Source organism: Chelon labrosus (assembly GCF_963514085.1).
Source record: "Chelon labrosus genome assembly, chromosome: 6".
Taxonomy (NCBI): Eukaryota; Metazoa; Chordata; class Actinopteri; order Mugiliformes; family Mugilidae; genus Chelon; species Chelon labrosus.
This window is the reverse complement of record NC_140342.1, coordinates 26,182,586-26,208,925: the sequence shown is the minus strand read 5'-3', so window position 1 is coordinate 26,208,925 and position 26,340 is coordinate 26,182,586. Positions and strand designations below refer to the sequence as shown.

Below are 26,340 nucleotides of genomic sequence, written 5' to 3'. Positions count from 1 at the left end.
TGTGTAAATAAGCAAAGCATATCACCTGAACATAAGAGAGCTGCATCAAGTCTATCCTTCATATTTCTGCAGTAAATACATTAGAAGATTTGTTGTGTAATTATTAGAAATCTCATCGAGGAGACCCTTGACAAGTCTCTTCCAGTCTTTGGGTGGAGTTCTGGGAAAGATCCAGTCTGGGGACGTCTCAGTTCTTCTGGGAGACTTTGTCACTGATTTGCAAAGTGATGGAGAAACTGATTGGAAGAACGGCCTGCCTGATCTGAACCAGTGTGGTGGTTTGTTTCTGAATGTCTGTGCTAGATCTGGATTGTCCAGAACAAACACCTTCTTGGGGCATCAGGCAGCTCATACTGCACCTTAGGTGAAGGTTGGATGATTGACTTCATGGTTCACCAAATCATCAAAAGCCTTGGACACTCTGGTGAAGAGAGAAGCACAGATGTCATCTTATCACCACCTGGTGGTGAGATGGATTAGGTGGTGCATGTGCTCCAATTATTGGGGTACCACTCTTCTAAGCCTCCCCAGTAAAGTTTATTCTGGGGCTCTGGAAAGGAAACACTGATTAACTGTTGAGGTTCAGGAGGAGCAATGTGTATTCTGTCCTGGACCTGGAAAAATGGGCCAGCTCTTTACCCTTGCATAGTTGATGAGGGTATCGAGGGAGTTTGATGATGCAGTCTGCATGTCTTTTTTGGACTTGGAGGAGGCTTATGACTGTGGTGCCCAGGGAACTGTGTGTGGGTTACTCAGTGAGGTTGGGGTATGTATGTACAGGCCATTGCTGGGAGCCATCTGGTCCTTGCATGAGCAATGAGAGAGCTTTTCCCAAGTTTCCAGTTGATTGGATTCCACCAAAGCTAGCCCACATTCACAGACAGGGTCTCAAGGTGCAGCTGGGTGACGAGTGTGTTCTGTCCAAACTGATACTTGAGAGAACTTCAGATTAGAGGGGCTGCTAGTAATTATTTGTCTTCCTGTTTTATTTTGTAATGGGTTGTCTCTGTGTATTTCAGTCAGTTTCCTGCTCATCAGCCTTTGCGTATATATAGTCTTGTCTCTTCCTTTGTCTTTGTCAGATCGTTTCACCACCTGTTTCCTTCCTGTTACTCGTCTGTGTTTCCAACATCTCTGTAAATCTCCTAGTGTCTCCTTGCTTCGTGCCCTTTTTTGCTATTTTAGTTTTATGGATTCTTCTGGTGAATGTTTTCTTCAGATGGATTATCTTTTGTTGGACTAATTCTTGGACTAACCTGCGTAAACACAGTGGAACCTTCTGTTTCTCACTTCTAGTAAGTTTTATTAATGTTGACTTTTTAGTTACTCATCCTGCAATAGTTTCTTTGTTTCTTACATTTGGATCCTCTTTTGAACTATAACACTATAACATTAGACTTCATTGTCAATAAGGAAACAAACTTTAATTCAGTGTTTCTTGTTATCTTGGGATGAATCAAACCTGATAAACCTCATTCCTCTTCATCCACTCTGTCAACATATATTTCTATGTTGTCTCTCCTTCAGATCTGCAAGTTGACGATGGGTGTGATCAACATGTGGTGACGTGTAACAGTTGAAAAGTTGAAACACTTGATGTTTAAATCACACCTCGAACTGATTTCATATCTGAGAAAGAGAAACTCACTGAGTCACTGACACTGAGAGCTGAGATGGCTCAGGAAGGAGTTGGCCTGGATCAAGAAACCATTTCTTGTTCCATCTGTCTGGATCTACTGAAGGATCCGGTGACTATTGCCTGTGGACACAGCTACTGCATGAACTGTATTAAAAGCCACTTTGATGAAGAGGACAAGAAGAAAATCCACAGCTGTCCTGAGTGCAGACAACTCTTCTCTACGAGGCCTGTCCTGGTGAAAAACACCATGTTAGCAGTTGTAGTGGAGCAGCTGAAGAAGACTGGACTCCAAGCTGCTCCTGCTGATCACTGCTATGCTGGACCTGAAGATGTGGCCTGTGATGTCTGCACTGGAAGAAAACTGAAAGCCTTCAAGTCCTGTTTATTCTGTCTGGCATCTTACTGTGAGAAACACCTTCAGCCTCACTATAATTCACCTACATTTAAACAACACAAGCTGGTGGATCCCTCCAAGAAGCTCCAGGAGAACATCTGCTCTCGTCATGATGAGGTGATGAAGATGTTCTGTCGTACTGATCAGCAGATTATCTGTTATCTCTGCTCTGTGGATGAACATAAAGGCCACGACACAGTCTCAGCTGCAGCAGAAAGGACTGAGAGACAGATAGAGGTGGAGGTGAGACGACAAAACATCCAGCAGATGATCCAGGACAAAGAGAAAGATGTGAAGCTGCTTCAACAGGAGCTGAAGGCCATCGCTCACTCTGCTGATAAAACAGTGAAGGACAGTCAGGAGATCTTCACTGAGATGATCCGTGTCATCCAGAAAAGAAGCTCTGATGTGGAGCAGCAGGTCAGATCCCAGCAGGAAACTGAAGAGAGTCGAGTCAAAGAGGTTCAGGAGAAGCTGGAGCAGGAGATCACTGAGCTGAAGAGGGAAGACGCTGAGCTGAAGCAGCTCTCAGACACAGAGGATCACAACCAGTTTCTACACAACTACCCCTCACTGTCACCACTCAGTCAATCTACACACTCATCCGGCATCAATATCTGTCCTCTGATTAACTTTGATGACGTGAAAGCAGCTGTGAAAGAGCTCAGAAATATACTACAGGACATTCTGAGAGAGACAAGGACAAACATCTCACGGACAGTGACTGAAGTGGATGTTTTACTGCCACAACCAGAGCCAAAGACCAGAGATGAATTCTTAAAGTATTCATGTGAAATCACACTGGATCCAAACACAGCAAACAGACATCTGGTGCTGTCTGAGGGGAACAGAAAAGTAACATCAGTGATTCACCAACAGTTTTATTCTGCTCATCCAGACAGATTCATTGATTGTTGTCAGGTCCTGAGTAGAGAGAGTCTGACTGGACGTTGTTACTGGGAGGTGGAGTGGAGAAGAAAAGTTGATGTTGCAGTCACATACAAGAATATCGGCAGAGCAGGGAGAGGAAGTAGATTTGGACATAATGACAAATCTTGGACATTAGATTGTCACAGTTCTACATTTGTGTACAACAACATCCAAACTCCCATCTCAGGTCCTCCTTCCTCCAGAGTAGGAGTCTACCTGGATCACAGAGCAGGTATTCTGTCCTTCTACAGCGTCTCTGAAACCATGACTCTCCTCCACAGAGTCCAGACCACATTCACTCAGCCTCTCTATGCTGGACTCAGGATTGGTTTAGGATCAAGTGTTGAGTTGATTAAAGTGAAGTAGACAGAGGTAACTTCAGGAGCAGAGAGTTAAATCCTTTGTTTCTCTTCATCAACTTGTTTTCTCCCCATGTTTGTTGCTGAGAGTTCATTGTTGTGGTGTTTCTGCACAGAGATCAGCTGTCAGTCAAACATTATGGCTGCTACCTTGACATGTTTAATAGTTGTTCTCTTGATGTTTCATCACTTTCTTCAGATGGAGCTCTTTCCTGTGTCTGTTTAGCCGTGGAGGATATCACTGCTCATGATGACTTTTATTTCCATGACAATGTAAACTTCTCTGAGCTCTAAATGTGTGCTGAATATTTGTATTAATGTATTTGTGTCTTGTTGTTTCTCTTCCACTTCATAGCAGAGGAATCAGCAGACCTTCCTTTTTCACTGATGATCACTTGGTACAGAAAGAAATCTATGATTACATTTACATCTATTAGTTTTTCTATTAGTAGGAGGAGCCTGGGAGATGAGGGCGGATTTAAATGGACGACTAGTTATTCCAGCCGAGATAGCTAGCACCCGACTAAGGCCAGATCTGGGGCCTCATGTACGAAAGTTGCGTGCGCACAAAAACGTTAAGTACCTTCTCGCTCACGGAAAGGTTTAGATGTATCAAGAGTGAAATGTCCGGGAACTTTGTACGTGCCTACGCCAACAACGTGTCTGGCATATGTTGGATTCAACAGATGTCGATCCTTTGGCGACACTTAGAGGTGATGCCGTGAAACTGTCATCATAAAACTGTGAAAACTATTGTGATGTGCTCATCAGAGACACACGCAAAATTAACACTGATGAGCAATTAACACACCCAGGTGTCTGTAATTATATGAGTGGATATAAAAGCATGCGCAAAGTGGTGCAGAAAATATCGTTAACAACAATGGAAGCGCTTTAGCGTTATTAGAGGATATTAAATGGTGCAATAAGAAGAGCGTGTATTCAGAGACAGAGATGATTTACTGGCAAATAATGACAACTGACTCATCAGCCGCTTTAGGTTTCCGAGGGCAATCCTTCTGGAACTGTGCGCAGAGCTGCGGCCGGTACTGGAGCGTGACACAGCAAGGAGCAATGCGTTGCCTGTGTCCGTACAGGTACTGACCATCCTGGGGTTCCTCACAACCAGGGCATTCCAGAGGGAGCTGGACCGATCGGGACTGAGCCAGTCGACCCGGAGTTATCCGCATGTCAGCCAGGTATATCAGATTCCCATACAATGCATCTGAACAGGTCAACATTAAAGAGCAATTTGCAGCGAGAGACGGTTTTCTGAATGTAATCTGAGCTATCGACTGCACACACATTGCTATAAAAGCGCCATCGCATGAATTTGTAAATGTCAACAGGAAACCTTTTCATTCGATCAATGTACAGATCATACGTGATGCGCAAATGCAAGTAACCAACATTGTGGCAGTGTGCCAAAGAGTACATTTTTGCGCATCTCCAATCCAGTGAGTAGCGTCTCCAATTCACTTTCTGTGAAGTTCTTCTTTTTTCCCGTCTCATTCATGCTTATGTTTTCGTTTTCTGATCGCGCAGAGAGGGGAATCTCAGGTGCAGGGTCAATTTAAATATAATTTGCATATTTAAAAGAGGAGTGGACAGGGAGTTGCATATTTAAAAGGGGCGTGGACCGGGGGGTTCAGATACGCTTGATTGGGATGTACAAAGGAAATGTTCTTCTAAATGCTTCTCAATCTGAGCATGCGCCACGTTTTAGAAGGAAATCCTCGCAAGTCTTCATACATGAGGCCCCTGCTGTTGTGGTCTGAGCCAGAGAAAGTAGTCTATTTCATAGAGCTGACTGCCCCGTGGGAAGATCGAGTTGAGGAGGCTAACGAGCTTAAGAGAGCTAAGTATGCAGAGCTAGCAGCAGATGCAAAGCAGAATGGCTGGAAGGCTTATGGATTTGTGGCAAAGTTGGCGATTGCTATTCTGAGCGAGTTGGGCATACGTGGAAAAAGCCAAAGGACTGCGGCATGCAACATGTCCCGGGCAGAAGAGAGAGCGAGCGAGTGGCTATGGGTATGTAGGAAGCATGCCAACTGGGGAACTAGCTAAAGGTAAGGATGCCTGATTTGTTTGTTTGTTACGTGGTTCAGTCCGCATCAACGGGGCGGATCACGGTTGTTGTTTAGGCCAGGTTCCTGGTGTCTGCATGTTGCTTGGTAGCTATGGTTAGCTGCTGAGCGGGCCATACAAGCCAGCAGCATTTACTTAGTTCATTTAGATTGTAGGTTAAGCGTCATATCACATAACTATAGGTTTGTTAGGGTTTCTCAGTTGGACAGGGCCTCTAAATGTGTTTTGCCTTGGATTTTGGCACAAGGGATTGTAACATCTAATCCTGTGTATTAATGAATGTCAGACTATATATTCAAATCTACATATACATGAGGTACTATGAGGTTTATTAAAACTGTAATTATCATGATGACTGTTCATTCTTTTCCTGGATTAAACAAGTTGATTGTGTGGTTGAAATTAATCTTTACATGAAATAATTTGATGTCTGAACATGTGTTGATTTAAATATTAAATAAAACAGTTTTTCATTAAATATGAATTATTCTCTTTGGTCTTCATTCCAGGATTTCTCTCATAGCTGATGGAGAAAATGTCAAACTAATATTAGAGATTATCTGAGACAGTTTTCCTCCTGAAACACCTCAAATTACAGAGTTCATGTTTGTTTTTTACAATTTAAGGCTTAAAAACTGGATGATGAACCAGAAAGAAGTGATTAGTTGAAGAGTCAGGGGTTTTTCTTGTCCACAGCATCTTGGCATCAAGTTTAAGCGACTGTATGTCTGTAAACACTGACCAATATGAAGACTGCAAACTCTCAGAGGGAGTAGAAAGGTTTCCACCTGATGAGAAAAGACAGCAGCGTGTTGTAGAATTACTGTCACATCATTCCAGCAGCATTTCTATAGCTCTGCCTCAGGAGACCCTACAAGCATGTGGCAAAGCCTGATGACTCTCATTCTTCTCTCTGCTCTCAAACACAACTGATCTCTTCCCTTCACACGTCTGAGAGACAGAAGATGAATGGACAAGAAGCCTCATTCACTGCACATCACTGAGGGAACTAGAAGGAAATCAACAGCACTGTTTTAAAAAATTAAACATAGAAAAGTGAAAATATTACCGTCACTGACTCTGAGAAATGAGAAGATCACATTTATAGTTATTTTTTAAAATTGTTGAAACCTCAGTTATTGTTTCTCATCTTCCTAAATTACTGAACATTAACAGGTTAGCATGTCTATAATCTGTATTTTAATGATAACAACGGACCAAATGGCAGTGTGGAAAGACTCAATCACGGTGATGAACCTGAATCTGCAGCTCAGTTCCAACTGCAAGAGACAAAAAGAATGAAACTAATATTTTGTGATGTGACACAAAACTTCAAATGAATGATCAAGTTATTCTGTAACAGCTGGATGTGTAAATAAGCAAAACACATCACCTGAAGACAAGAGAGTTGCATCAAGTCTATCCTTCATGTTTTTGCAGTAAATACATTAGAAGATTTGTGTATTTATTAGAAATCTCATCAACCCTTTGACGAGTCTCTTCCAGTCTCTCAGTCACCTTGTTGGAGCATCAGGCAGCTCATACTGCACCTGAGGTGAAGGTTGGATGATTGACTTCATGGTTCATTAAATCATCAAATCTGCTCCCATGTCTCTAGTGAAGAGAGGAGCACAGCTGTAATATTATCACCACCTGGTGGTGAGTTGGATTAGGTGGTAGGGAAGGTGTATGTGCTCTAATTACTGGGGTACCACTCTGCGAAGCCTCCCCAGTAAAGTTTATTCTGGGGCTCTGGAAAGGAGACACTGTTGAAGTTCAGGAGGAGCAATATGTATTCTCTCCTGGACCTGGAACAATGGGCCAGTTCTTTACCCTTGGAGAGTTGATGATCCACTCTGCATGTCTTTTTTGGACTTGGAGGAGGCTTATGACCGTGGTGCCAAGGGAACTGTGTGTGGGTTACCCAATGAGGTTGGGGTATGTATGTACAGGCCATTGCTGGGAGCCGTCCGGTTTTTGTATGAGCAAAGAGAGAGAGCTTTTCCCAAGTTTCCAGTTGATTGGATTCCACCAAAGCTAACCTTGGTCTCTGGCACAGGTTACCACATTCACAGAGAGGGTCTCAGGGTACAGCTGGGTGACGAGTGTGTCCAGTATCTGTCCAAACTGATACTTGAGAGAATTTCAGGTGAGAGGGGCTGCTGGTAATTATTTGTCTTCCTGTTTTATTTTGTAATGTTTTGTCTCTGTGTGTTTCAGTCAGTTTTATTTCCTGCTCATCAGCCTTTGAGTATATATAGTCTTGTCTCTTCCTCTGTCTTTGTCAGTTCGTTCACCACCTGTTTTCCTTCCTGTTACTCATCCGTGTTTCCAGCATCTCTGTAAATCTCCTAGTGTCTCCTTGCTCACTGTGTGTTTTTGCTCTGTTAGTTTTTTGGATTCTTCTGGTGAATGTTTTTCTTCAGATGGATTATCTTTTATTGGACTAATTCTTGAACTAACCTGCACAGTGGAACCTTCTGTTTCTCACTTCTAGTAAGTTTTATTAATGTTGACTTTTTAGTTACTCATCCTGCAATAGTTTTTTTGTTTCTTACATTCGGATCCTCTTTTGAACTATAACACTATAACAATAGACTTCTTTGTCATAAGGAAACAAACTTTAATTCACAGTGTTTCTTGTTATCTTGGAATGAATCAAAGCCTGATAAACCTCATTCCTCCTCAACCACTCTGTCCACATATTTCTATGTGTTCTCTCCTTCAGATCTGCAAGTTGATGATGGGTGTGATCAACATGTGGTGACGTGTAACAGCTGAAAGATTGAAACACTTGATATTTAAGTCGCAGCTCGAACTTGTTTAAGATCTGAGAAAGAGAAATTTACTCAGTTACTGACACCGAGACCTGAAATGGCAGAGAAAGGAGTTGAGCTGGATCGAGAAACCTTTTCTTGTTCCATCTGTCTGGATCTACTGAATGATCCGGTGACTATTCCCTGTGGACACAGCTACTGCATGAACTGTATTAAAGGCCACTTTGATGAAGAGGACAAGAAGAAAATCCACAGCTGTCCTCAGTGCAGACAACTCTTCACAACAAGGCCTGTCCTGGTGAAAAGCACCACGTTAGCAGATATAGTGGAGCAGCTGAAGAAGACTGGACTCCAAGCTGCTCCTGCTGATCACTGCTATGCTGGACCTGAAGATGTGGCCTGTGATTTCTGCACTGGAAGAAAACTGAAAGCCTTCAAGTCCTGTTTATTCTGTCTGGCATCTTACTGTGAGAAACACCTTCAACCTCACTATAAGTCACCTACATTTAAACAACACAAGCTGGTGGATCCCTCCAAAAACCTCCAGGAGAACATCTGCTCTCGTCATGGTGAGGTGATGAAGATGTTCTGTCGTACTGATCAGCAGAGTATCTGTTATCTCTGCTCTGTGGATGAACATAAAGGCCACGACACAGTCTCAGCTGCAGCAGAAAGGACTGAGAGACAGAGAGAGGTGGAGGTGAGACGACAAAACATCCAGCAGATGATCCAGGACAAAGAGAAAGATGTGACGCTGCTTCAACAGGAGCTGAAGGCCATCGCTCACTCTGCTGATAAAACAGTGAAGGAAAGTCAGGAGATCTTCACTGAGATGATCCGTCTCATCCAGGAAAGAAGCTCTGATGTGGAGCAGCAGGTCAGATCCCAGCAGGAAACTGAAGAGAGTGGAGTCAAAGAGGTTCAGGAGAAGCTGGAGCAGGAGATCACTGAGCTGAAGAGGGAAGACGCTGAGCTGAAGCAGCTCTCAGACACAGAGGATCACAACCAGTTTCTACACATTTACCCCTCACTGTCACCACTCAGTCAATCTACACACTCATCCAGCATCAAGATTCATCCTCTGATTAACTTTGATGACGTGAAACCAGCTGTGACAGAGCTCAGAAAGAAACTACAGGACATTCTGAGAGAGACAAGGACAAACATCTCACAGACAGTGACTGAAGTGGATGTTTTACTGACACAACCAGAGCCAAAGACCAGAGATGAATTCTTAAAGTATTCATGTGAAATCACACTGGATCCAAACACAGCAAACAGACGTCTGGTACTGTCTGAGGGGAACAGAAAAGTAACATTAGTGAATCAACAACAGTCTTATCCTGATCATCCAGACAGATTCACTGATTGTTTTCAGGTCCTGAGTAGAGAGAGTCTGACTGGATGTTGTTACTGGGAGGTGGAGTGGAGAAGAAGAGTTGATGTAGTTGTGACATACAAGAATATCAGCAGAGCAGGAAATGAAAGTAGATTTGGAAATAATGACAAATCTTGGACATTAGATTGTTACAGTTCTACATTTGTGAACAACAACATCCAAACTCCCATCTCAGGTCGTCGTTCCTTCAGAATCGGAGTGTACCTGGATCACAGAGCAGGTATTCTGTCCTTCTACAGCGTCTCTGAAACCATGACTCTCCTCCATAGAGTCCAGACCACATTCAGTCAGCCGCTCTATGCTGGACTCTGGATTGGTTTTGGATCAAGAGCTGAGTTGGTTAAAGTGAAGTAGACAAGATTAGATTAAGTGTCTATCGGCCAAGTATACTTGTGTATACAAGGAATTTGGTCTCTGCATTTATCCCATCCGTGAATTAGTGAACACAAAGCACACAGTGAGGTGAAGCACACACTAACCCGGAGCAGTGAGCTGCCATGCTACAGCGGCGCTCGGGGAGCAGTGAGGGGTTAGGTGCCTTGCTCAAGGGCACTTCAGCCGCTTTCTACCAGTCGGGGGTTCGAACCGGCAACCCTCCGGTCACAAGCCCAAAGCGCTAACCAGTAGGCCACGGCTGCCCTTAGAGGTAACTTCGGGAACAGAGAGTTAAATTCTGCGTTTCTCTTCATCAAGTTGTTTTCTCTCCATGTTTGTTGTTGAGAATTCATTGTTGTGGTGTCTGTGAAGGTTCTCCGACATCCGTCATGGTATATCCAAAAAAGGTTTAAAAAAAAAAAAAAAAAAAAAAGGCAACTGGACTTGTAGAGTTTTTTGAGAAGATGTTTCACCACTCATCTGAGTGGCTTCTTTAGTTCTAGAGGACTGGTGGGAAGTTTGAGGTTTAAATAGGAAATCCTACTGAAACTTGCTTGTTGTGTTAACAACTAGAAACCGGTGCAGCTAATTTCCATTCATGGTTAGGTACTGACCTTTCATTGGGAGGGGGTTTTTGTCCCTGTTGTGTGATCACTCTGTCAAAATATATTCACATTTATTTGTTTGTCAGATCATCTGCATGTTTTGTAAAACTGTAATCATTATGATTGTTGTTGAGGATGAGATCATTCATTATTTTCATCCTTAAACTGAATGATTATGTTGACTTTGTCAGATGTTTTTCAATAACCAATCATTAAAGAAGATTTTAAAGAACTTATTCAAGTTTGTGTTTCATTCATGGAACCATCACAGGTGAAGTCACTTGAGTGTTTTAGGACATTTAGGATGTTTGTAACTTGGAAACTGTTCTCTCCCATTTTTCCTCTGTTACCTGAATGCATCACCAATGTTGCAGGCTGAGGCTCCTGTGGATAAAACTTTTTAGCTACAATTTCTCAGTTGCAGCTAAAAAATATTCATAAATTTAAAAGAATCAACAACTGAACTGTAGTATCAGCTCATCTGATTCATTCGCGTCCTTCTGGATTTAGAGTGTCGACAAATAACTTGTTTGATTCACTGATATTTGTTTCAACCATCTAGCTTGAAGTGTTGCTTTGGTTCAACATGAGATTCTGATTTTCACCAGTGTTGTCACAAATGCTCCAGACTACTTTATTAAATATTTCAGAAGCTGTTGAACATTATTGAGTTCCTTTTATAAGACGTTTCTTTCACTGTACACTGTTGTCCTTAAAGGAATGTCCCTGCTCCTTCAGTTGGAGGTAAACTGCTGCTGCTAGACTCAGCAGTTTACCTCCAGCAGTTGGAGGTAAACTGCTTAGTGTAGACCTGAAGAGCTGGACCTCCTCCTCGGGTCCTCTGAAGACAACAACATCTTTTTCTGGATGGGGAGGACAGGTGGTTTGAAAGAGGAGTGAAGGAGGCCATCTACGTTAAAGTAGAGAAACCATCAGTGAACAGAGGAGGAGGTCTACGATACCACTTATCTATTCGTCCAACACTGTCTTTTTGTCATTTTCCATGAGATTTAACAAGAATTCACACTGCCAACAGCCAGGAGCAATGATGAACCAAGTGGTATTAACGTCCTTGATGAGGAGTCCACAGACTCCCCAGCAGTCAGTCAGAGCTGAAGAAGCCTCCTGGTTGAGCAGAAACCTCTTCAACATCTGCTCCTTATGCCAGTTGTCCTTGATTCAAGCCTTTACATCAATGTACTACAGGCATGTAAGTATTATTTATTTTTTCAAAAACAGATTGAGGGATGAGAATGCTCGAAAGGGTTGGGATGAAAAGGGTTGAAGGAGATGGGATGAAAATGGTCTGATGAGATTTAATGAAAAGGGGCCAAGGGGACTGAGACGAAAAGGTTCTGATGAGATTGGATGAAAAGGGTCAAGGGGATTGAGATGGAAAGTGTCGAAGGAAATGGGATGAAAATGGCCAGATGGGATGGGATGAAAATGGTCTGATGAGACTGGATGAAAAGGGGTCAAGGGGATTGAGATTAAAAGGGTCGAAGGAAATGGTATGAAAATGGCCATATAAGATGGGATGAAAATAGTCTGATGAGATTGGATGAAAAGGGGTCAAGGGGATTGAGATGAAAAGGGTCGAAGGAGATGGGATGAAAATGGCCAGATGGGGTGGGATGAAAATGGTCTAATGAGACTAGGTGAAAAGGGGTCAAGGGGATTGAGATGAAAAGGGTCGAAGGAGATGGGATGAAAATGGTCTGATGAGATTGGATGAAAAGGGTCAAAGGAGATGGGATGAAAATGGCCAGATGGGATGGGATGAAAAGGGGTCAAGGGGATTGGGATGAAAAGGTTCGGAGGACAGAGGATGAAAAGAGGTTGGGGGAATGTGATTAGAACTGTCAAGGGGATGGGATGAAAAGGGTAGAAGGGAAGACATGAAAGGGGATGAATGTGTAGACGGGTGATGGTAGAGGAACCCAGGGAGTGAGACTCAGTTTGGGAGCAGATCTCAGGAAGCTTCAGATCCTTGTCCCCTGTTTCCCTTAATAAAAGGTGGAAGAGGAAGAAAAGACAAGAGAGAGATGAGGAGGTTGGGGGTTGAAAACTGAGATGAACAGAGAGTGAGAGAGGGTTAGGACACACCTTTATAGGTTAGCGTGGGAAATAAAATATGCGGCGTGGTATAGTTACCAAAGTTAAATTATAATAACTTGATTTACAGTATGTCCTAATAATCTAGCATCCCACCAGTTATAGCTACAGTGATCTCATCTGATGACAGGTTTTATTTAGTAGACGATGGTTCAAATATTTTGATGCTGTTTTTATAAACCTTGTTATTGAGAAAACTGACAACTTCTGAAGGAGGTGACATTATGATTATTGTAATAATATTATCATAAAGGCACACAGTAGTGTACAATGTGACCTCTTTACTGACTCACGTGATGCCTTTTATTAGTGTGAGATGACATTAGAAACATTTGTTTACCGGAGGACTTTGTGGTGACTTTGGTTAATGTTTAGCTCATAAGCAGTAACTGATTAATGACAGTTGAGACACCTTCAAGCTTCACTAATTACATTATTAAATATTGACTAGTGAAATGGTTCATGGCAGATCCTGAGCAGCAGTGCAAACGTGAGAGATACTTTGAACCTGGTCCAAAACAATGTTGGATATGTCAATAAAAAGTTGGAACGCAGTTTGTAAACACATGCAAAACATAAACAGCGTTGATAATCTTGTAACAGATATGAGACAGTACATGAAGAGTCGTTCATGTACTCTCAGATTAGGATGTGGGAGAGGAAAGACAATATAAAGTCCAGTAGACAAGAATACTGGACAGGAACATCTCCAGATTTCATACCCTCTGCTTCTACTTCCCTCTTTGCCTACAGGTCTCTTTCTCGCTTTGTCTGGTGTGTGTGATTGATTACGGGAGTGGAGACAGGACATGGCAGACATCAGGTTTCCAGATAGCATTACTGAGATCAGCCCAGCTATCGATAAGAACCTTGAGGGCTCTCATGAAGTGACTAGCATGTAGTATGCTAGCCATCAGCCAGTCTCTGCCCCTGAGTTAGCTAGCTATTAATTTGATGCCACCTCCAACAACTCTCAGGAGTCTACACTCTGTTGATCAAGGCTAGCTTTTCCGTGGCTCCTGACTGCCTCACCTCTTCATTTCTACCAGGGTCCTGGTCTCATTCTCATTAGACCTAGCCCTAGAGTCAGTCACATCTCAAACTGCTAGCCATCAGTCACTTAACCCGTCATCTTGCTCAGTAGACACCAGTTTCCTGCCAGATCGTTTCTCTGGTCGACAGCAAACCCATGGTCCTTCCTCAGTTGACCAGCATCAACCTTACCCCAGAGTCAGCTGATCCTGAGACTGGTTGTTAGTCTGAGTTTACTCTGGATCGACCCCCTGAACGGCTCCAACTGGCTTCCTCAGCCCCAGCTCTTCGGTCACAAGACCACTTGTCCCTCCTCTTCTTTTTCAAAACAAACATTCTGCTCTTAAGAACTTACTGAAGTTGTGTCATTGCTGACACTGCTCTCAAGAAAGCTCAATAAAGGCTTTGTAAACAACTAACACCATCACACTCTAATACAAAGTCTATCAAGGAAATGTGCACGATTAGTTATCAGTTTATTGATTCATACTTAGTACTGTTTTTATAAGGTGAAGAAAACATCTTTCCAAGTCATTATGATTTATTGTTTTATAGTTTATTACTCCGATTAGTTCAGGTCGTGCAGATGAACGGCTACAACTGGCTTCCTCATCAACCCCAGCTCTTCGGTCACAAGACCACTTGTCCTTCCTCTTGACCTCATTCACCCATCACGTCGACCTTATTCTGGTAAACCACTTTGAAGGGACCCTACTGCCCCTTTTAATAAGTAATCTCAGTTAAACAATTACTCTGCCTCATGCCTGTTGTCTGCCCTTCAACATGACAAAGAAAACCTTAGCCTATAATGCAGTGTTTTAAATAATCAGTGACTTCATTACATTTTCAGATTCACACAACCAAGACAAAACTAGGAGACAAATGTCAGATACTGATCTTTTTCAAAACAAACATTCTGCTCTTAAGAACTTACTGAAGTTGTGTCATTGCTGACACTGTTCTCGAGAAAGCTCAGTAAAGGCTTAATAAATAACTAACACTATCACACTCTAATACAAAGTCTATTAATGTGCATATTTAGTTATCAGTTTGTTGATTTGTACTTAGTACTGTTTTTATAAGGTGAGCAAAACATCTTTAAGTCATTATTTTTTATTGTTTTTTAGGTCACTCCTCTTCCCAGAATAAGAGTCTGGTGATACCTCTCGCTTCTTCCTCAAAAACACTTTGTTCAACTGTAAAGTCTTCAAAGAACATGAGCTGCCAGTCACTGACAGTGAGAGCTGAGATGGCTCAAAAAGGAGTTGAGCTGGATCGAGAAAACTTTTCTTGTTCCATCTGTCTGGATCTACTGAATGATCCGGTGACTATTCCCTGTGGACACAGCTACTGCATGAACTGTATTAAAAGCCACTTTGATGAAGAGGACAAGAAGAAAATCCACAGATGTCCTGACTGCAGACAACTCTTCACAACGAGGCCTGTCCTGGTGAAAAACACCATGTTAGCAGTTTTAGTGGAGCAGCTGAAGAAGACTGGACTCCAAGCTGCTCCTGCTGATCACTGCTATGCTGGACCTAAAGATGTGGCTTGTGATGTCTGCACTGGAAGAAAACTGAAAGCCTTCAAGTCCTGTTTATTCTGTCTGGCATCTTACTGTGAGAAACACCTTCAACCTCACTATGATGTAGCCCCATTAAAGAAACACAAACTGGTGGATCCCTCCAAGAAACTCCAGGAGAACATCTGCTCTCGTCATGGTGAGGTGATGAAGATGTTCTGTCGTACTGATCAGCAGAGTATCTGTTATCTCTGCTCTGTGGATGAACATAAAGGCCACGACACAGTCTCAGCTGAAGCAGAAAGGACTAAGAGACAGAGAGAGGTGGAGGTGAGACGACAAAACATCCAGCAGGTGATCCAGCACAGAGAGAAAGATGTGAAGCTGCTTCAACAGGAGCTGAAGGCCATCGCTCACTCTGCTGATAAAACAGTGAAGGAAAGTCAGGAGATCTTCACTGAGATGATCCTTCTCATCCAGGAAAGAAGCTTTGATGTGGAGCAGCAGGTCAGATCCCAGCAGGAAACTGAAGAGAGTCGAGTCAAAGAGGTTCAGGAGAAGCTGGAGCAGGAGATCACTGAGCTGAAGAGGGAGGACACTGAGCTGAAGCAGCTCTCAGACACAGAGGATCACAACCAGTTTCTACACAACTACCCCTCACTGTCACCACTCAGTCAATCTACACACTCATCCAGCATCAAGATTCGTCCTCTGAGGGACTTTGATGACGTGAAACCAGCTGTGACAGAGCTCAGAAATATACTAGAGGACATTCTGAGAGAGACAAGGACAAACATCTCACAGACAGTGACTGAAGTGGATGTTTTACTGCCACAGCCAGAGCCAAAGACCAGAGATGAATTCTTAAAGTATTCATGTGAAATCACACTGGATCCAAACACAGCAAACAGACGTCTGGTACTGTCTGAGGGGAACAGAAAAGTAAGATTCGGGAATCAACAACAGTTTTATTCTGATCATCCAGACAGATTCACTGATTGTTATCAGGTCCTGAGTAGAGAGAGTCTGACTGGACGTTGTTACTGGGAGGTGGAGTGGAGAGGAAAAAGAGTTGGTGTAGCAGTCACGTACGAGAATATCAGCAGAGGAGGAAATAAAAGCAGATTTGGACGTAATGACAAATCTTGGACATTATATTGTTCCAAAGACAGTTCTACATTTGTGAATAACAGCATCAAAACTCCCGTCTCAGGTCGTCCTTCCTCCAGAGTAGGAGTGTACCTGGATCAAGGAGCAGGTATTCTGTCCTTCTACAGCGTCTCTGAAACCATGACTCTCCTCCACAGAGTCCAGACCACATTCACTCAGCCGCTCTATGCTGGACTCTGGATTGATGGTTGGTTTAGTGGACCAAGTGCTGAGTTGATTAAAGTGAAGTAGACAGAGGTAACTTCAGGACCAGAGAGTTAAATTCTGTGTTTCTCTTCATCAACTTGTTTTCTCTCCATGTTTGTTGCTGAGAGTTCATTGTTGTGGTGTTTCTGCACAGAGATCAGCTGTCAGTCAAACATTATGGCTGCTACCTTGACATGTTTAATAGTTGTTCTCTTGATGTTTCATGACTTTCTTCAGGTGGAGCTCTTTCCTGTGTCTGTTTAGCCGTGGAGGATATCACTGCTCATGATGACTTTTATTTCCATGACAATGTAAACTTCTCTGAGCTCTAAATGTCTGCTGAATATTTGTATTGATGTATTTGTGTCTTCTTGTTTTTCTCCCACTTCATAGCAGAGGAATCAGCAGACCTTCCTTTATCACTGATATGTTGTTGATCACTTTGTACAGAAAGAAATCTATGATTACATTTACATCTATTAGTTTTCAGACTATGATATCCACACTTGCCTTTATCACTGATATGTTGTTGATCACTCTGTTAAAATATATTCACATTTATTTGTTTGTCAGATCAGATGTTGTTTAAATTCATGCACAAATTAGGTTTTGTAAAACTGTAATCATTATGGTCATTGTTGAGGATGAGATCATTCATTATTTTCATGCTTAAACTGAATGATTGTGTTGATTTTGTCAGATTCTTTTCTATAATCAGTCAATAAAGAAGTTTTTAAAGAACTTATTCAAGTTTGTGTTTCATCCATGGAACCATCACAGGTAAAGTTACTTGAGTGTTTTAGGACATTTAGGATGTTTGTAACTTGTAAACTTTTTTCTCCCATCTTTCCTGTGTTACCTGAATGCAGCAGCAGTGTTACAGGCTGAGGCTCCTGTGGACAAAGTGACACAGTGTGATATTACAGATGTTTCAGTGTCTCTTTACTGATGCTGTTTAAGCTGCTGAAGGCTCAGTGGTGGTTTTACATGTCAGGTCAACAACTGAAACCTGAAGTAAAGATCATTCAAAGACCAATGAACCTTACAAATAATGCGTCATTTAGAGGCTGCGTTGTGGGTGCCCCATTCACTCCCACTATATGGATATAGGCCGATCTAAATATTGTCCGAACGACTCCAAATGACACCAAAGTTATATGGATGAGTAAATGATCATATTTTATGACAGAAATAAGTTCAAGGTTGTAAAAAACAGTAATTCCCCTTTAAGAAGTTACTGAAGTTGTGTCAGTGCTGTGACGATCCCTCCCACTCTCTTCCTTTGTTTGATGCTGGCTTTCAGGTGAAGCTGGGAGGGTCTGCTGCATGTACCTGCCCATGTGGGCTTGGTCTACAGAAGGGCATAAAAGACTCACTCTGTCTCAGCCAGGCCGACTGCATCCTCCTCAGCCTGTTCCTTTGTTTGTTTTGTTGCACCCTCCAACATGCATCACATCATACTTACACCCATCCAGTCACAGCTGACATTACTGACTGATCTGATTTACACATCACACTAAATTTCTTAGTATCATGATTTTTGATTAATTTAAATAAACTATTTTGTTGGTTATCTATCGGTTACAGTCCTGACTCTGCTCTCAAGAAAGTTCATTAAAGGTTTTTAAACAACTAACACCATCACACTGTCATACAATCTACCAAGGAAATGTGCATGTTTATTTGTCAGTCTAGTTGTACTTTGTACGTTTTTTTTATGTGTGTAAGGTTAATAAAACGTCTTTTCAAGTCATGTTTTATTGCTTTATAGTTTATTACTCAGATTCTTTTAGGTCACTCCTCTTCCCAGATTAAGACTCTGGTGACGCCTCTCGCTTCATCCTCAAAAATACTTTGTTCAACTGTAAAGTCTTCAAAGGACACAAGTTGTCAGTCACTGACACTAAGAGCTGAGATGGCTCAGAAACAAGTTGAGCTGGATGGAGAAACCCTTTCTTGTTCCATCTGTCTGGATCTACTGAAGGATCCAGTGACTATTTCCTGTGGACACAGCTACTGCATGAACTGTATTAAAAGCCACTTTGATGAAGAGGACAAGACGAAAATCCACAGCTGTCCTCAGTGCAGACAACTCTTCACCACAAGGCCTGTCCTGGTGAAAAGCACTGTGTTAGCAGATATAGTGGAGCAGCTGAAGAAGACTGGACTCCAAGCTGCTCCTGCTGATCACTGCTATGCTGGACCTGAAGATGTGGCCTGTGATTTCTGCACTGGAAGAAAACGGAAAGCCTTCAAGTCCTGTTTATTCTGTCTGGCATCTTACTGTGAGAAACACCTTGAACCTCATTATGATGTAGCTCCATTAAAGAAACACAAGCTGATGGAACCCTCTAAGAAGCTCCAGGAGAACATCTGCTCTCGTCATGATGAGGTGATGAAGATGTTCTGTCGTACTGATCAGCAGAGTATCTGTTATCTCTGCCCTGTGGATGAACATAAAGGCCACGACACAGTCTCAGCTGCAGTAGAAAGGAGTGAGAAGCAGAGAGAGGTGGAGGTGAGACGACAAAACATTCAGCAGATGATCCAGGACAAAGAGAAAGATGTGAAGCTGCTTCAACAGGAGCTGAAGGCCATCGCTGACTCTGCTGATAAAACAGTGAAGGACAGTCAGGAGATCTTCACTGAGATGATCCGTCTCATCCAGAAAAGAAGCTCTCATGTGAAGCAGCTGGTCAGATCCCAGCAGGAAACTGAAGAGAGTCGAGTCAAAGAGGTTCAGGAGAAACTGGAGCAGGAGATCACTGAGCTAAAGAGGGAAGACGCTGAGCTGAAGCAGCTCTCAGACACAGAGGATCACAACCAGTTTCTACACAACTACCCCTCACTGTCACCACTCAGTCAATCTACACACTCATCCAGCATCAATATCCATCCTCTGAAGCACTTTGATGACGTGAAACCAGCTGTGACAGAGCTCAGAAAGAAACTACAGGACATTCTGAGAGAGACAAGGAAAAACATCTCACTGACAGTGACTGAAGTGGATGTTTTACTGCCAGAACCAGAGCCAGAGACCAGAGATGAATTCTTAAAGTATTCATGTGAAATCACACTGGATCCAAACACAGCATACGGAGATCTGGTACTGTCTGAGGGGAACAGAAAAGTAACAGCAGTGGATGACCAGTCTTATCCTGATCATCCAGACAGATTCACTGAGTGTTATCAGGTCCTGAGTAAAGAGAGTCTGACTGGACGTTGTTACTGGGAGGTGGAGTGGAGAGGAAGAAGAGTTGGTGTAGCAGTCACATACAAGAATATCAGCAGAGCAGGGCATTGGAATGAAAGTAGATTTGGACGTAATGACAAATCTTGGACATTAAATTGTGCCAAAGATAGACCTACATTTATGTACAACAACATCAAAACTCTGATCTCAGGTCCTCCTTCCTCCAGAGTAGGAGTGTACCTGGATCACAGAGCAGGTATTCTGTCCTTCTACAGTGTCTCTGAAACCATGACTCTCCTCCACAGAGTCCAGACCACATTCACTCAGCCGCTCTATGCTGGACTCTGGATTGGTTCTCGATCACGTGCTGAGTTGATTAAAGTGAAGTAGACAGAGGTAACTTCAGGACCAGAGAGTTAAATTATGTGTTTCTCTTCATCAACTTGTTTTCTCTCCATGTTTGTTGCTGAGAGTTCATTGTTGTGGTGTTTCTGCACAGAGATCAGTTGTCAGTCAAACATTATGGCTGCTACCTTGACATGTTTAATAGTTGTTCTCTTGATGTTTCATCACTTTCTTCAGGTGGAGCTCTTTCCTGTGTCTGTTTAGCCGTGGAGGATATCACTGCTCATGATGACTTTTATTTCTATGACAATCAGCAGACCTTCCTTTTGATCACTTTGTACAGAAAGAAATCTATGATTACATTTACATCTATTCGTTTTCAGACTATATATATTTGGATCCACACTTGCCTTTTTCACTGATATGTTGTTGATCACTCTGTTAAAACGTATTCACATTTATTTGTTTGTCAGATCAAATGTTGTTTAAATTCATGCACAAATTAGGTTTTGTAAAACTGTAATCATTATGATCATTGTTGAGGATGAGATCATTCATTATTTTCGTGTTTAAACTGAATGATTGTGTTGAGTTTGTCAAATGTTTTTCAATAACCAGTCAGTAAATAAGATTTTAAAGAATTTATTCAAGTTTGTGTTTCATCCATGGAACCAACACAGATAAAGTTACTTGATTGTTTTAGGACATTTAGGATGTTTGTAACTTGTAAACTCTTTTCTCCCATCTTTCCTGTGTTACCTGAATGCAGCATCAGTGTTACAGGCTGAGGCTCCTGTGGACAAAGTGACACAGTGTGATATTACAGATGTTTCAGTGTCTCTTTACTGATGCTGTTTAAGCTGCTGAAGGCTCAGTGGAGGTTTTACACGTCAGGTCAACAACTGAAACTTGAAAACTGATGCTCAACACAAGTGGGCGCCTTCATCCTGCTGACAGGGACGTAGTGGAGAGAATGAATGAACATGAATGGAGTAAAGATCAAATCAAATAAAAGGCCTTGCTGTTGACATTTTCTTTGGCTTTTACTCGTCTATAGCTCCTCCAGCAGCTTTAACTATTTTATTTAAATTTCACGAAATGTTAGCAGGGAGTTCATGTTGACTACAGTGAGTTTGATTTTATTTCAGCCAAGAACACCTTTCTTTACAACTATCAATAAACCATTAATACATTACTATTGTGGTGAAAATAGAATACTTCAGGATATTTTTTGCAGCTAAAAAATTGAACTATCTAATTTAAAAGAATCAACAACTGAACTGCAGTATCATCTGATCTGGTTCATTCACATCCTTCTGGATTCAGAGTGTCAACAAATAACTTATTTGATTTACTGATATTTATTTCAACCATCTGTAGCTTCAAGTGTTGCTTTGGTCCAACGTGAGAGTCTGATTTTCACCAGTGTCATCACAAATTCTTCAGACTAAATGTTTCAGAAGCTGTTGAAACTGTTCCTTTGATAACACTCTTCTTTCAAACCACGTCCTTTCTCTCCAGAATATGTACACTGTTGTCCTCAAAGGAGTGTCCCTTATCCTTCAGTTGGAGGTAAACTGCTAACACCAAAGTTATATGGATGAGTAAATGATCATGTTTTATGACAGAAATAAGGTCCAGGTTGTAAAAAACTGTAATTCCCCTTTATGAAGTTACTGAAGTTGTGTCAGTGCTGAGACGATCCCTCCCACTCTCTTCCTTTGTTTGGCTTTCAGGTGAACCTGGGAGGGTCTACTGCATGCACCTGCCCATGTGGGCTTGGTCTCCAGAAAGGCATAAAAGACTCACTCTGTCTCAGCCAGACCTACTGCATCCTCCTCAGCCTGTTCCTTTGTTTGTTTTGTTGCACCCTCCAACCTGCATCACATCATACTTACACCCATCCAGTCACAGCTGACATTACTGACTGATCTCATTTACACATCACACGAATTTTCTTAGTGTCATGATTTTTGATTGATTTAAATAAACTATTTTGATGGTTATCTATTGGTTACAGTCCTGACTCCGCTCTCAAGAAAGTTCATGAAGGGTTTTTAAACAACTAACACCATCACACTGTCATACAATCTACCAAGGAAATGTGTATGTTTATTTGTCAGTCTGTTTGTAATTTGTACTTTGTACGTTTTTTTATGTGTGAATAAAACATCTTTCCAAATCATTATGATTCATTGTTTCATAGTTTATTACTCAGATTCTTTTAGGTCACTCCTCTTCCCAGAATAAGACTCTGGTAAAGCCTCTCGCTTCTTCCTCAAAAACACTTTGTTCAACAGTAAAGTCTTCAAAGGACATGAGCTGCCAGTCACTGACACTGAGCACTGAGATGGCTCAGAAAGGAGTTGAGCTGGATCGAGAAACCTTTTCTTGTTCCATCTGTCTGGATCTACTGAAGGATCCGGTGATTATTCCCTGTGGACACAGCTACTGCATGAACTGTATTAAAGGCCGCTTTGATGAAGAGGACAAGAAGAAAGACCACAGCTGTCCTCAGTGCAGACAACATTTCACAACAAGGCCTGTCATGGTGAAAAACATCATGTTAGCAGTTTTAGTGAAGCAGCTGAAGAAGACTGAACTCCAAGCTGCTCCTGCTGATCACTGCTATGCTGGACCTGAAGATGTGGCCTGTGATGTCTGCACTGGAAGAAAACTGAAAGCCTTCAAGTCCTGTTTAGTCTGTCTGGTATCTTACTGTGAAGAACACCTTCAATCTCACTATTATGTACCTCCATTAAAGAAACACAAGCTGGTGGATCCCTCCAAAAACCTCCAGGAGAACATCTGCTCTCATCATGATGAGGAGATGAAGTTGTTCTGTCGTACTGATCAGCAGAGTATCTGTTATCTCTGCTCTGTGGAGGAACATAAAGGCCACGACACAGTCTCAGCTGCAGCAGAAAGGACTGAGAGGCAGAAAAAGGTGGAGGTGAGACGACAAAACATCCAGCAGATGATCCAGGACAAAGAGAAAGATGTGAAGCTGCTTCAACAGGAGCTGAAGGCCATCGCTCACTCTGCTGATAAAACAGTGAAGGACAGTAAGGAGATCTTCACTGATATGATCCGTCTCATCCAGGAAAGAAGCTCTGATGTGGAACAGCAGGTCAGATCGCAGCAGGAAACTGAAGAGAGCCGAGTCAAAGAGGTTCAGGAGAAGCTGGAGCAGGAGATCACTGAGCTGAAGAGGGAAGACACTGAGCTGAAGCAGCTCTCACACACAGAGGATCACAACCAGTTTCTACACAACTACCCCTCACTGTCACCACTCAGTCAATCTACACACTCATCCAGCATCAATGTTCTTCCTCTGAGGAACTTTGATGATGTGAAAGCAGCTGTGACAGAGCTCAGAAAGAAACTACAGGACATTTTGAGAAAGACAAGGAGAAACATCTCACTGACAGTGACTGAAGTGGATGTTTTACTGCCACAACCAGAGCCAAAGACCAGAGATGAATTCTTAAAGTATTCATGTAAAATCACACTGGATCCAAACACAGAATACGGAGATCTGGAACTGTCTGAGGGGAACAGAAAAGTAACAGTAGTGGATGAACAACAGTCTTATTCTCATCATCCAGACAGATTCACTGATTGTTATCAGGTCCTGAGTAGAGAGAGTCTGACTGGACGTTGTTACTGGGAGGTGGAGACAAAAGGAGGAGGAGTTGGTGTAGCAGTCACATACAAGAATATCAGCAGAGCAGGAAATGAAAGCAGATTTGTACGTAATGACAAATCTTGGACATTAAATAGTGCCAAAGACAGATCTACATTTATGTACAACAACATCCAAACTCCCGTCTCAGGTCCTCGTTCCTCCAGAGTAGGAGTGTACCTGGATCACAGAGCAGGTATTCTGTCCTTCCACAGTGTCTCTGAAACCATGACTCTCCTCCACAGAGTCCAGACCACATTCACTCAGCCGCTCTATGCTGGACTCTTTATTGGTTCTCGATCAAGTGCTGAGTTGATTAAAGTGAAGTAGACAGAGGTAACTTCAGGCCAAGAGAGTTCAGTTCTGTGTTTCTCTTAATCAACTTGTTTTCTCTCCATGTTTGTTGCTGAGAGTTCATTGTTGTGGTGTTTCTGCACAGAGATCAGCTGTCAGTCAAACATTATGGCTGCTACCTTGACATGTTTAATAGTTGTTCTCTTGATGTTTCATCACTTTCTTTAGGTGGAGCTCTTTCCTGTGTCTGTTTAGCGATGAAGGATATCACTGCTCATGATGACTTTTATTTCCATGACAATGTAAACTTCTCTGAGCTCTAAATGTCTGCTGAATATTTGTATTGATGTATTTGTGTCTTGTTGTTTCTCTTCCACTTCATAACAGAGGAATCAGCAGACCTTCCTTTATCACTGATATGTTGTTGATCACTCTGTTAAAACGTATTCACATTTATTTGTTTGTCAGATCAAATGTTGTTTAAATTCATACACAAATTAGGTTTTGTAAAACTGTAATCATTATGATCATTGTTGATGATGAGATCATTCATTATTTTTGTGTTTAAACTGAATGATTGTGTTGATTTTGTCAAATGTTTTTCAATAACCAGTCAGTAAATAAGATTTTAAAGAACTTATTCAAGTTTGTGTTTCATCCATGGAACCATCACAGGTAAAGTTACTTGAGTGTTTTAGGACATTTAGGATGTTTGTAACTTGTAAATTCTTTTCTCCCATCGTTCCTGTGTTACCTGAATGCAGCATCAGTGTTACAGGCTGAGGCTCCTGTGGACAAAGTGACACAGTGTGATATTACAGATGTTTCAGTGTCTCTTTACTGATGCTGTTTAAGCTGCTGAAGGCTCAGTGGAGGTTTTACACATCAGGTCAACAAGTGAAACCTGAAAACTGATGCTCAACACAAGAGGGCGCCTTCATCCTGCTGACAGGGACGTAGTGGAGTGAATGAATGAACATGAATGGAGTAAAGATCAAATCAAATATCTAGAAGGACTTGCTGTTGACATTAGGACTGGTTTTTAACTTGTCTGTAGCTCTTCCAGCAGCTTTAACTATTTCATCAAAACTGTTTAGATTTAAAACAGTTAGAACAGAATTGTTAGCAGGGAGTTCATGTTGACTACAGTGAGTTTGATTTTATATCAGCAAAGAACACCTTTCTTTCCAACTATCAATACAAGCATTAGTACTTTAATGAAAATAAATGATGAAACAAGGACAAACATCTCACTGACAGTGACTGAAGTGGATGTTTTACTGTCACAACCAGAGCCAAAGACAGGGATGAATTCTTAAAGTATTCATGTGAAATCACACTGGATCCAGACACAGCAGAGAGACATCTGGTACGATCTGAGAGGAACAGAAAAGTAGGACACAGAAAAGAAGATCAGATTTACGCCAATGATTCAAGCAGGTTCAGTTTTTAGAGGCATGTCCTGAGTAGAGAGAGTCTGAAAGGACGCTGCTACTGGGTGGTGGAGTCGAGCAGTAGATGCACAGTGGCAGTTGCAGACAAGGAAATTGGCAGAGCAGGGAAGTCAAATAAATGTGCATTTGGTTACAGTCACAAGTCTTTGGCAATAGTTGTTATGAATTTAGACATAATAATGTCCTAACTCTGATCTCAGGTCGTTCTTCCTCCAGAGTAGGAGTGTACCTGGATCACAGAGCAGGTATTCTGTCCTTCTACTGCACCGTCTCTAAAACCATGACTCTCCTCCACAGAGTCCAGACCACATTCACTCAGCCGCTCTGTGCGTTACTGTAGTTTTTTGGTACTTCTGCAGGGGCCACCTCTGAGTTCTGCAGGCTTAAATAGACAAGACAAATCATGGAGGTATCTGGTTTGGGTGGCACAGTTTCCTTGACTGTTCTCCAGCTGTGTTATAACTACAATTTGTTTCTACTGTTAGCCAAGAATTGTGTAGATACATGTTCTGAAGTCCAGCATGGAGGTTTATTGAAGATTAGTTTGTTTATTGGGTTTCCGTTTGTTTTTCTGGTTCAGACCAAGGACGTGCCAGGTGTCCCTTGTGGAAGTCTTCTCGGCTTCTGGCACCTGTGATGTACAGTATATAAAATAGTGTGCCATTAATGTATAAATATATAAGCAAGGAATCAATGATTAAATGAGAAAGGGGGTTTTATTTGGTGACACTATTTAACTCTGTGGTTCTTAGTGTGTTTTTGCATCTTACATGCTAAT

General features: G+C 42.0%; 3 protein-coding genes across 3 annotated transcripts; all 3 read left to right on the top strand.

The window, feature by feature from the left end:
- Window positions 1–774: 774 nt before the first annotated feature.
- On the top strand, window positions 775–16,636 carry LOC311488909 (uncharacterized protein; the record flags this gene model as incomplete). The annotated part of the gene is made up of 3 exons (XM_084545771.1): window positions 775–3,320; window positions 4,420–4,521; window positions 14,858–16,636. Exons 1-3 carry the CDS (start codon window positions 1,674–1,676, stop codon window positions 16,634–16,636), a joined length of 3,528 nt encoding a protein of 1,175 aa, XP_084401897.1. The 5' UTR covers window positions 775–1,673.
- LOC311489302 (tripartite motif-containing protein 16-like) lies at window positions 7,241–10,931 on the top strand. Its single transcript, XM_084546325.1, has 2 exons — window positions 7,241–9,607; window positions 9,730–10,931. The coding sequence occupies exons 1-2, from the start codon at window positions 8,285–8,287 to the stop codon at window positions 9,832–9,834; spliced, it is 1,428 nt and encodes a 475-aa protein (XP_084402451.1). The 5' UTR covers window positions 7,241–8,284; the 3' UTR covers window positions 9,835–10,931.
- Window positions 16,637–18,446: 1,810 nt separating the features above from the next.
- On the top strand, window positions 18,447–24,682 carry LOC311488907 (uncharacterized protein). The gene is made up of 3 exons (XM_084545768.1): window positions 18,447–20,171; window positions 21,651–21,701; window positions 22,348–24,682. Exons 1-3 carry the CDS (start codon window positions 18,507–18,509, stop codon window positions 24,142–24,144), a joined length of 3,513 nt encoding a protein of 1,170 aa, XP_084401894.1. The 5' UTR covers window positions 18,447–18,506; the 3' UTR covers window positions 24,145–24,682.
- The last annotated feature ends 1,658 nt before the right edge of the window (window positions 24,683–26,340 follow it).

What these genes read in the sequence shown, in the direction of transcription:
- LOC311489302 (XM_084546325.1), top strand. Translation starts at nt 8,285, where the DNA reads ATGGCAGAGAAAGGAGTTGAGCTGGATCGAGAAACCTTTTCTTGTTCC. An exon ending in CTGGATGTTGTTACTGGGAG is followed by an intron (nt 9,608 to 9,729) that starts GTGGAGTGGAGA and finishes CAGTTCTACATT; the next exon opens with TGTGAACAACAACATCCAAA.
- LOC311488907 (XM_084545768.1), top strand. Translation starts at nt 18,507, where the DNA reads ATGGCTCAGAAACAAGTTGAGCTGGATGGAGAAACCCTTTCTTGTTCC. An exon ending in CTGAGTTGATTAAAGTGAAG is followed by an intron (nt 20,172 to 21,650) that starts TAGACAGAGGTA and finishes CTTTCTCTCCAG; the next exon opens with AATATGTACACTGTTGTCCT. An exon ending in CCCTTATCCTTCAGTTGGAG is followed by an intron (nt 21,702 to 22,347) that starts GTAAACTGCTAA and finishes TTTATTACTCAG; the next exon opens with ATTCTTTTAGGTCACTCCTC.